Genomic DNA, 11,742 nt, shown 5'->3' on the forward strand with positions numbered 1-11,742 from the left:
CGCCAGGGACCCAACGCCCGCCAACGTGGCCCAGCCTGGGGTAACTCCTCAGGAAGAATGACGGGCAATACTGTGGAATGTTCTAGGGCGGAAAGTGTACGACAGAGACCCAACACCCGCCAACGTGGCCCAGCCTGGGGTAGCTCCTCAGGAGGAATGGCGGGCAATACTGTGGAATGTTCTAGGACGGAAAGTGTACGCCAGGGACCCAACACCCGCCAACGTAGCCCAGCCTGGGGTAGCTCCTCAGGAGGAATGGCGGGCAATATTAGGGCAATCATAAGCAAGTTAATCAACAGGATGCTCTCAATGTGTCGTGCATGTATCGCCTAACATGGTAGATACACCATATATTGACTACATCCCCGAAATTGATGTTTTGACATGACTCGTCATTATACCATCGCTACCATTTCATCAGTTGTTTTTTTGCCGGTAGTATATATTCATAAATGTTTTGAAACATGTTTATAATATTCTGCTCCTGTATTATTCTAACAACTGATGATTTAAAAACTAATAAAAATATTCTTTCTGTTTTCTAAACACATGTCACGCAACAGTTCTGTTTATATGTGCCCTAGTTTAAGATACGTCACATTATTCATACAGTACAGTGTATGCAGCTTGAGCCTTACCGGATGTTTGTTTCAACAGGAGCGACTATTCAGTGTCTGATACGGTATTTCCTCGCGAGACTATATTATTGGATAGATGTTGATATTACACATAAAGTAAAGTGCCGTATTCAAATACAATTGCAATGTTAACAATAATAATTTGAGTGACAATTTATTCTCATTTATGCGTAAATCGGATTCTTCTGTTAGTTACGCATGTGTGACACTTTGGCCTAGGGCGTGGTGCAGTTGCCTGCGGTTAAATCGTGGGGATAAATCCCAGTTTCGCCCTGATTGTGTTTTCTAGTATTGTCAGCATCATACCCGTGCTCGTAGGTTTCACCTCAGCGGCAATCGTCCAAACCGACATCACTGTGGCTTTTCTCCCATATCAAACTGTCACACCTTTACATAACTGAAATACGGTTTATTTGTTTGTTGTTTAACGCCGCACTCAACAATATTCCAGCTATATGACGGCGGTTTGTGTAAATAATCGAGTCTGGACCAGACAATCCAGTGATTGATATCATGAGCATCAATACACTCAATTGGGATCGATGACATGCATCAGCCAAGTCAGCGAGCCTGACCACCCGATCCGGTTAGTCGCCTTACGACGAGCATGATCGGCTTTTACGGCAAGCATGGGTCTTCACGGGTCACTGAAATACTGTTCAAAGCGGGGTTAGACCAAGCACCCTCACTCACTCACGTGCGCGTACATGTAGATTCTACACCCAGGGTCGTATTAAAGGACAGCTCGTATTTGATGGAATGTAATTATTTCTCCCAATAACGATCAACGCCATCAGGTGGTGATGACACGCGATCAGCTACATTGCACATGACAGAACCTTGCCTGGAGCTCGCCCAAGCATGTACTGTGCTCGATATTTATTAATTATTTTATAAAATCAACTGAAATGCAATCAAAAATATATTGTTTGTTTTTTTCACATCATGTATGGTTGTGCTTGGAAACTATGTGGAAATTACACGGCAGTAGGTTTTCGATCAAATTAAAAATTGTTTATATCTTAAACCTACTCATCTGCATAAACACTGCCTTATCTTGTATATATACTTGTATATAGACATTTGTCTTACAGTTTTAGAACCTACACCGAAACGTAGCTCCTAATTGTTATAAAGTTAATTTTGTTCATCCATATATCTTATCCTTACTTACAAATTAAAAAAGACAAAACTGACCCCACCAGTTACCATTAGTCGAATTGTACTCTGCATTGAAACATATACACCAGATATAAGGACGACGTTAGGGTGGAGATGATCGGAGCGACGTCATTACTTACGCTGTAAAATTCAAAATGGCCGCTAATGACGTTATATTAAAACCACCACTGTGCACATTTACATAAATGACAAAATATCAAAAAGGTGCGCATCGAGAGAGCAGTTAACATGTAAAGTGTCTGAAAAGGTGGAAAAAAACATCGGTCCCTGTCAACCTTTGCTGGTCGTAAGATCTAGAGGCAGCCACATGGATTTGACAAAAAATCTGTACATGACCCTTGTGTTAAATAATCAGGATTTTACTACCACTTCATTTGTGGCAGCTGTGTAAAATAGCCTTTTTAATTTGAACTTAACATTAATTGAAGACAACAGGGAATTTCTGTCATCTTCTATCATAGACCTTTATGTAGTGAGTGGTTTAACGCCTCAGGTGTAAGACAGTTTCGTGTGAAAGGAAAGCCCAATACGGCGCAGACCGTGGACATTTACTGAGATAGTGAAACGTGCGCCGTCGTTTGTAGTACTCGCTGGGGAATAATCAAAAAATATTTGGTATTTGACTCTAAGGTGAGGACGAAATACGGACGATACGCGAGTTCAGATGGCTTAATTAGTATGGGACCTCTGGGACACTGTTATTTCATGGTGCAATCAACAATACACCACCTGTATATCACTGGTCATCCAGCTTGAACCAACTCACAAAACGAGTTTGAGACGAGTAGGTGGTGTCTGCACATGGGGCTTTTGGGCTGGTTTGTTTCAGGTCGAGGGTGTCGCATGCTGTGACCGTGCTGAGCATGGCGATGAAATTGACTACGCGCCCGTGGACACGTGTTGCTTATAAGACCATTAAGAGGTCGGTGAAGTGAGGTGAAATTGGGTCTAACGTCGCGTCCAGATTATTGCACTTATATAGCGACGTGCATGCACAAGTGTGTGTGTGTGGCTGTTTGTACTAAAGTACTCATGGAAATGAAAAAAAAACCTGTTTTGCTGGATTTAATAATCGACACAAAGCATTACGTAGATGTAAATACGAAATAACAAAACAACTGGAAAAGTACTAGTCTGGATTTGTTGGTTTTATCTCAGTGCTCAATACAAAATGTACTTTACAGGAGGTAATTTGTAGGCACTTCAACATTCAAAAATAAAACTAAGTCCAAATTGACATGGCAGAAACAGGCTATAGGCATTTTGCAAATTAGCCTGGAAAAAAGTTATCAAAACAACAATAAAAATAACAGCTATGTTTATGTACATAATAATAATAATGACATGTAAGTTGTTGTTTGAGAAGGGAATATGTTACTTTTACGTTCTGATATTTTGACGATGATTCACTATCCCACAATGCCACTCACAAATCACTAACCACTGACAAGTCACATGCACGTGGGTTTCAAGCACCTGTTTTCACCTGTCGTCAAGGTGTCATAGGTCATGGACATTCACCTTGATCTAGTAACACCTGGTTATGCTCAGTTTCACAATAGTCTGTTTTGTTCATATTTTTACACACTTTTACGTGTAAAAAGACATAAAAACCTTTGATACGCTGTATTTGTGCCAAGGCCAAATTAGTACTAATTGAGTTGTTTGAATATTTATATATTTTGTGTATTAACTGCATTTATTTAAACTCTGAGATCGAAAAGAAAAAGTGTTTTTTTTCATTTCCGTGAGTACTTTAGTCCGGACTGATGACGATTTATAGTGCTAGTTCATTGAGATACCATACCGCAGTATCATAACATGAATACCCCGACCAGACCTTGTTTTAGCCCCTTAATGCCGAGCGCCAGACAGGGTATCAACAAGTACCATCTTTTAGCGTCTTTTAGTATGACGCGGCCGGGGATCGGTCTCCGGGCGGACTCTCTACCACTGGACCACGGAGGCGGTTTCAAGAGGTCGGTGTGACAAGTTCATACCAGAATTCTCGTTTGATAGATACACACATTAAGCATGTCCAAGCTAGGAAGGCATTGCCAAATCATACATTCTCAGGTCCAAGAAGTGGTCTATAATGTCATAAATGACATGGAGAAAGAATGTACGAACAAATCTCAAACATTGTCAAACGCTGGCTTTGTTACTGGTCTGTGTGTATCTGCAATGATACGTTTACAGAATGCCGAAACCCCATGAACAATCACATGGGATTAATTAACGCGTTTGTCATTAAGTCAAATGACACTATGTTAAGGTCTCAACCTTCACAAACATACTTATGATGAATGACATGACACTGTACACTATTGCTCTCTTGGGTAAAAAAAATATTTCATTTTTACAACAATTTTTTCCTTTCATTGTCACGATACGCCTCAATTGTTGTTATTTATGCAAACTTGCTGTCACTCTATCACAGTCATCAGCTACCCCACACCAGCACGTACAATTATGTGCTATTGGACTCGCCACGAGAACACGTTAAAAACCATCGTACTGCTTGTCGCGGACCACCCGCTATACCTTTCTTCACAATGGTATGCGCCTGTGGGCGGACCTCATACACAGCCATATGGGATAAGTTGTCAGGTCAATTTATCCTGGCTTACCAGTTGGTTGGTTGTTGGTTGTTTTACGCCGCACTCAGCAATAATCGTTTGAAAAGTGTCTTCACCCTCCCCACGTCTCTCATCACAAAGATCCGCAATAATGTCTTTCGCAATTTGTGTAATCTGGTAAGGAGGGTGTTTTCAGTGTTAGGTCATTCGAATCGGCCAAAGTTTGTTTGCCTATTTGTTGAACGCTGCAACATTCCAGCTATATGACGGCGGTCTGTAAATAATCGAGTCTGGACCAGACAATCCAGTGATTGGCACCATGAGCATCGATCCACACAATTGGAATCGATGACATGCATCAATCAAGTCAGCGAGCCTGACCACCCGATCCCGTTAGTCGCCTCTTACGACAAGCATGGTCTCCTTTCACGGCAAACATGGGTTGCTGAAGACCTACTCTACCCCGGATCTTCACGGGTCGGCTTACCAGTAGTTAGTACATAATGTGTTTAATGTCAATATAATTTTTCATATTTATGTTTTATAATAGCTCTTTTCAATGTATGTACAACTAGTGACACATAAATAAACTATATTCCCACTTGGACAATCAAACTAGGAATATTTGTTAGTAACAAAGATTTTAAATGAAACTTTTACTTCAAAATAAAGCTACTTTAGGTAACTTGAATAAAATGTTTTTAATATGTTCCCTCGTTGCAAATGTTTTAAAGTTAGGTGATTTTTTATATCTCATTTCGTAAAATTAAAAAATATGTTAATACCACAAGTATAATACTTATGTATATAGACATTTGTTTATGTTCATCAGTCTAATAAGGTCCCGCATAAAGTATGCAAATGTTGTTTTACTCTGTGTCTGTGTGTTTTTGGAGTCGTGACACATTAATGAACATTTCGTTCGGGTTTTTTGTTCATTTGTTTGTCCATCCATCCATCCAACCACCCATTCCTTCCTTCAAAACATGACCAACGACCCACACAACCGGGGTACGAAGACACGCCCGGAAATTGAGTGCGGACATCCAATTCCTACAAGACAAATGCTAGCTCACGTTAAAATATTAATAAGAACCTAGCAAGCAGGAATGTATATGCATATATCTTTAAAGTGTGTTTTTTTCACCTAATATCACAGCTGACTAACAGCGAAACTGTTGGACATCTCCATACATGTACAATACCAACTGACCATCAAGATAAACACTGACGGTTTCAACTTAAATACACAAACATTCAATTATTTGTACGATTTAAGATAAGATAACACTTTACCATACGGAAGGAAATATGGTTTACATGAGCACAATGGGTCAGCTTATTGATAAACAAATACAAAAATATATAATATAAAATATAAAATTCGTCGTTAATACCGCCGCTTTGCTGACATTCAAGCACACAAACCGACGAGTAGCCAGTTAAGGGGGAAGAGACTATAACAGCAACGATGCGTGAAACAGACTATAGCAGGCTCAATCGACGATTACCCGGGGTAAGTCTAACAAGTGTACTATTTAATAAGTGTTTCACACGGGTTATATATTCTCGCATTACTGCTCTACGGGCGCCGTCACAGGTTTTAAATAACATGTCAGTGTATGGCAAGTCACTAAGCTAAAGTTGTGGCATTATTCTAAAAAGGCGAAACAGCTGCCGCACTTCCTAGTTTGTGTCGGTGGACATGTTTTGATAGATAACGTTTCAATACCAGGTGGGGTGGACGTTAACTGTTTATTTCATATTTGGTTAACGGAATTTACATAAGATCGTTTTTGAAAGTAAGAAAAGTGAACATTGACATGGAGGATAATGTTTTATTGTGGGATTGCTAAATATATAGACGAGATTAGATACCGGTTTTATGTCCCGGAGGTTTAGGAGATGTGAGTTACCTCCCTTGAACAGGTGTGCCTGTTGATAAGTCTGACCTCATGGTCTCAGGGGGATCCGGGGATCCGGAGGGGAGGGGGAGAGAAGGGGGGGGGGGGGGGGGGATGAGTGCTTTTGAAAGCCAAATATGATATGTTGTAGGCCCTTGATCATCACGGACGTTTTAGAATGCAGTTATTAGATGTTAGTAGCTTATACTCACATGGACAATTGTAGTTCTCTATTGATTATTTGCGATATATACCTTCTTCTCCATTTAAACTGTCTCACCGCGCAAACAGTTCATTTTACCCCTTTCATCGTAAAGTAGGTGAAAAATTAGACGTTAATTCTTTCTTCCTCAAATCACCCAATGTTTGAATGATGATACAGCGATAGTTAACTAATAAAGTCATTGATACATACATGCATTAGTTTATATATATGTTATCACAGCTTAGGGATATACGCGAATCTGATTGACCAAATAGGGGTTTCAAATCACATTAATAATAGTTCTGTTTCACTACTGAAGGAATATTTTGAAACTAAAAAAAAATATCATTCCACTGGAACATTATTTAGAATGAATGTTCTGGGACACGAGAGAGCTTTAATATCCTTACATCAAAAATGTCAACACGTTCGATCCCGTCTGTTACACATTGTGAGTGAGTGAGTTGCGTTTAACGTCGCTTTTAACAATATATCGGCGTGTCGGATTAATGTGAGAGGAAAGCTCGAAGAGATGCAGGTCTCAGACGTTTACCACTTCGCTGAAACCCACGAGCACGGGTATTGTGCTGACAAGCCTAGAAACATAATCGGGGGCGAACCGGGATTCGAGCCCACGATCATAGGTTTTTGGCATGCCAAGGGGACGTTACTCTGCACAGCGAATCGCGGCGCCTTAGCCACCCGTGCCCCTACACATTGTGAGGGTCTACAGGGTTGTCTTGATTGCCCTTCCATGCGAGTGCAGTAACTTGAGGAAGTCATGTTGACTATATACAACAACATGCTTAAATGCGATTATTGATTATCCCGTTACTCATTCACATCAGCTAAACATCTAACTCAACGCCACATCAATCATTGCCTCCGACAACACAGAATTAGCAACTAGTTTTACTGCGGTCGAATTGCGAATAAATCACCTGTTTTGAAGGTTAATGCACTTAACTGTTAATTGAAACCTTAAAATTTGAAACGCGTTCGGTTTCAAATTAGCTTGATTAAGACGTGTGTTAGGTGGTCAAAAGGTGTTTCTATAGAAACAAGTCCCCAATTCACCTCATGAAGCCAACAAGGGTGTGTGAGTGAGTGAGTGAAAAGTCACATCGGCAGTATTTCATCCATATCGTGACTAAAAATCTATACATCAATAATAAATAGATTTAGACTAGAAAACCTGTCAACAAAGACCAGTACAATAACTAGACAGTCGCATATTTGTATTTAAAACTAGTATATGGCCATAAAAGATATTACTATATATAACAACTCATTATAAAAGCGGGGGCGGTCGCGTAGCCTGATGGTTTAAGCGTTCGCTCGTCACGCCGAAGACCCGGGTTCGATTTCCGACATGGGAACAATGTGTGAAGCCCATTTCTGGTGTCCCCCGTCGGATATTTCTGGAATATTGCTAAGAGCGGCGTAAAACCATACTCACTTATTATAAAAACGAATTTCAGATTACCAGCAAACAAAGTTAAGCCACCACACTAGGGGCCATGGGGACTTACGGTAGGATTTACACCATTCCTTTAGTCACTGGCGATAGGTAGGAAGTTTGGTCATAATTAAAATTACATATATACTGTGCTTAAAATACTGGCATGCATTAAAATACTTTGAATGACATGGAACTTACATACGCTCCCATCGAGGGTGAGCCCACAAGTTGAGGGGTTGAGACTTGTAGAATATTGGAGATCCTGTAGCATTGGATGGCCGTAATACAGCCATGTTGGAATCCGGCCACAATGTTGAAACTGGCGTGACAAAAATGATCACAAAGTGGAATACAGCCATGCGACTCAATATTTGCCAAGTATTCCAAATCACCAGAAGGCTTCAACATAGACTTGTTCTTATATGTACTAGTGATTCGATATGCACGGGATATACCATGTATGTTGGTTATGTAAGGTTATGTAATAATATACTCACTCCCTAAAGAAACACACACCCTAAAATATGAAATATATTAGGAAACGAAAAGGATATCAATCACTTGTTTGTCTAGTCATGACTGGATTATTTACAGACCACTGTGATGTTCGTGAATATTGCTCAATGTGGCGTGGAACTGTTGTATTCGTTCACTCACTCGACCCGTGAAGATCCGGGTCTTCAGCAACCTATGCTTGTCTTAAGGCGACTTTGCTTGTCGTAAGAGTCAATTTTTGGGATCGGATGGTCAGAATCGCTGACTTGATTGATTGACATTATTGATGCATGTCTACGTGTCCCAATTGCGCGGGCTGATGCTCATGATATCAACCACTGGATTGTCTGGTCTAGACTCGATTATTTACAGACCACATTTACAGTGCAGCGTAAAACAACAAACAAACAAACAAACAAACAGTACAAGCTTGAAACTCGGGTGATGTGAGGTACCCTAGTGGTTAAAGAGATCGCTTGTCATGCCGAATGGGAACAATGCGTGACGCCTTTTTCTGGTGTACCCCGCTTTGATATTGCTGGAATATTGCTAAAACTGGCTTGGATTACCACCATTAAGTGCGGCGTTAAACAACAAACAAAACAAACAAACCCTCTAACTCCTTAATGTTTCGTTTCAGCTTCGTGATGGCTATATACTTGAAGATCCATCAGGTGCAGTCATGCTATGGTGAGATCACAACCTCAAGAAGACATTGAACTTTCTTAAATCGCACATGGCTACACAGAACACCTGTGATACAAACGCATTGTAACCAAATTGCCTGAAGTCATAACGTGACTTATTTATCATGAGTACAACAGAGCAGTACAACATTTCAGAAGAAAGGTCTCGAGGTGAAAGGTTTCTTTTAAGAGCCAAATCCTCACTGCCCATACTCAAACGATCCTGGAAGTCCTTGAACAAACACATTACCAACGGAGATAGAGCCTCGGTGGAGAAATGGTTCTTCAAAAGACCTTATGCAACCTCAAAGATAAAGAATATTCCCCGAACTGTGGTCAGCCCAATCTGTGTAGCAGCGGAGAGTGGTGACAGGGGCATATTTAACCTACTCCTTGAGAAAGGATTCTCCCCTTTCGAAGAAGACCGAAGGAAGGACAAGATTGATACGACGCCTCATCGTCAACCATTTCATCTGGCTGCTTATAGGGGTCACCTTGACCTTGTCAGGGAGCTGCTGGAAGTTCACAAAGTGGAGGTCAACTCCTATGGAAGCGGAAATACTGGTCTTCATTGGGCAATTCTTGGTAGACATGAAGATGTAGTGAAGTATCTGCTCTCCAAGCGGGCTGATCCCAACATTGCGGACCAGATGGAGAAGGACATATTGTCAGTCATGAAAGGATCCCCGAATTACCATTACTGGTACGAGGAGTGCTACCCACTGGGCAAGGCCTTCAACAGGGGACTTAAGGACATGGCTCGGACATTGATCGACGCAGGAGCTGATATCAATAAAGTTCGGATATCTGGAGAAACGATGATATCTAATTTTGTGTCAGATGTTGGTGTCCGTGATATCGTCCAGATGGTGTTTGAGAAGGGTGCATACGCTCCAGTGAGGGACCTGTATGAATATGTGTGTCGAGCAACATTTGAAAAACAGGAAGATCTGATTTTACCAGTATGGCAGTTTCTACTGGATATGAACATATCGGTCCGCCATTTGACCAATGTCCCCACGGATTACACGGCTCCTTATAAATATGATCCCACAAGACCGAACATTCTGGAGCTGATGTCGAGCGATGCCCTGTTCACTGAGAACGTTACACTAGCTGAAATAGTGGTCAGGTTCAGTTCTGATAGTGACAAGGATTGGTCATTTAAGGGGTTCAAATGGTTGTATAAGATATGTGAAGACTTTTCCAAGAAACCCTATAGTGGGATTTCTTCCTTGAAATATCTGTGCTGTCTAAGTGTACGTACTTATATGGGCATTGTCTCAGTCGGGAGAGTGGATGTTCTTCCCGTAGATGTGACTTTGAAACGTTTGATTCGCATGAGTCCCGTCAGCGTATCAGTTAGAGCATAAACGTTCTTCGTGTTCAGATTGATTTGCGGATGTTACTGAGTATATGAGCATGAAAATTTTGTTTGGATTCAACGGGCTTTTTGAAACTGGGAATTGAGAAATATAGGATACCCGATCATGAAATCCTTATCAAGAAAAGTATTCAATACGTTGTGAAAAAGGATTATATCAACTTCCCCAAAATGATGACCCCCAAAAAATAAAGTCGTTCCATAGAAATCTCACCTTCTGGACAGTTAATGTCGGGAACGTTTGTAGAAATGCCACAAGACGTTAACCGATGGTAATGGATGTTACCCTGCCTTAAGTGATAAAATACGTACTGACCTTCCGGTTTCAGTATAATGTGCCGAAGTGGGGTATCCTTGCATGTTAAATATGTGCATGCATGTCGCTGTATGACTGAAATAGTCTAGAACGCAACATTAAACCCCATTTCACCTTACCTTGTTAAACAGGGCAATTCCATTGGCACCGCAACTATTTTGTTTCATTTTATTATAAAAGTTGTTTTAATAAATATTATTCTCATATTGACCACAGTGAAAATATTTTCTTGACCAATATTTGTTAGTGAAGTTTTAGCCGTGCGATCAAGTTTTATATAGTATTTACACTTGTTATGTACATACATCTTTTACAGAATAGACAGTACTTTCCGGAATTGTTGTTTGTGATTTTGTTGTTGGTAGATTTCAGTTTTAGGAAACAAAAACACAATGATGCTTGTGTGCAACATTTTCAGTGCAAATATTGACACATTTATCCCATTACACCTGCAATAAAATCATGTATCATATATCTATACCAACTAATGATATGAGGCATTTTGCATGTGCGATAGAGCCAACATGGAGACGGTCATATACGAGGGGTGTAAGAACACCCACTGCTAGGCTGATATGGCTTGTCAATGCATTTTGAATGGGCGATCAATATCAGCACGGATGGTAAGAAATTAGAGTTACGTCCCTTAGTGTGTCGTCTGCTCGGGTAGCTTTCCCGTGACCGTGTCTTTCAAACAGGGTTAATATATATTGCATTCACTTGCAAATATAATTATGGAGCCGGATGGTATCTTGGACAAAACTGAGGACAGATTTAAAAGCCTAAAGGGTACGGAAGAATTTGTGAACAAAATGAAATACAGGAACACGGTACGTAAAACCGACCGCCATATGAAGCTACTCAGAAACAATTTTGTCGCAGTCGGCGAGA

The 11,742-nt window shown here is 40.6% G+C and overlaps 1 protein-coding gene across 1 annotated transcript; it reads left to right on the plus strand.

Annotated features, from left to right (window-relative positions):
- Positions 1-5,868: 5,868 nt before the first annotated feature.
- Positions 5,869-11,061, plus strand: LOC139448749 (uncharacterized). The gene is made up of 2 exons (XM_071230289.1): positions 5,869-5,915; positions 9,106-11,061. The coding sequence occupies exon 2, from the start codon at positions 9,277-9,279 to the stop codon at positions 10,522-10,524; it is 1,248 nt and encodes a 415-aa protein (XP_071086390.1). The 5' UTR covers positions 5,869-5,915; positions 9,106-9,276; the 3' UTR covers positions 10,525-11,061.
- Positions 11,062-11,742: the final 681 nt, after the last annotated feature.

Source organism: Haliotis cracherodii, unplaced genomic scaffold, assembly GCF_022045235.1.
Source record: "Haliotis cracherodii isolate W230 unplaced genomic scaffold, xgHalCrac1.p SCAF_10, whole genome shotgun sequence".
NCBI classification, from domain to species: Eukaryota; Metazoa; Mollusca; class Gastropoda; order Lepetellida; family Haliotidae; genus Haliotis; species Haliotis cracherodii.

What these genes read in the sequence shown, in the direction of transcription:
- LOC139448749 (XM_071230289.1), top strand. Translation starts at nt 9,277, where the DNA reads ATGAGTACAACAGAGCAGTACAACATTTCAGAAGAAAGGTCTCGAGGT.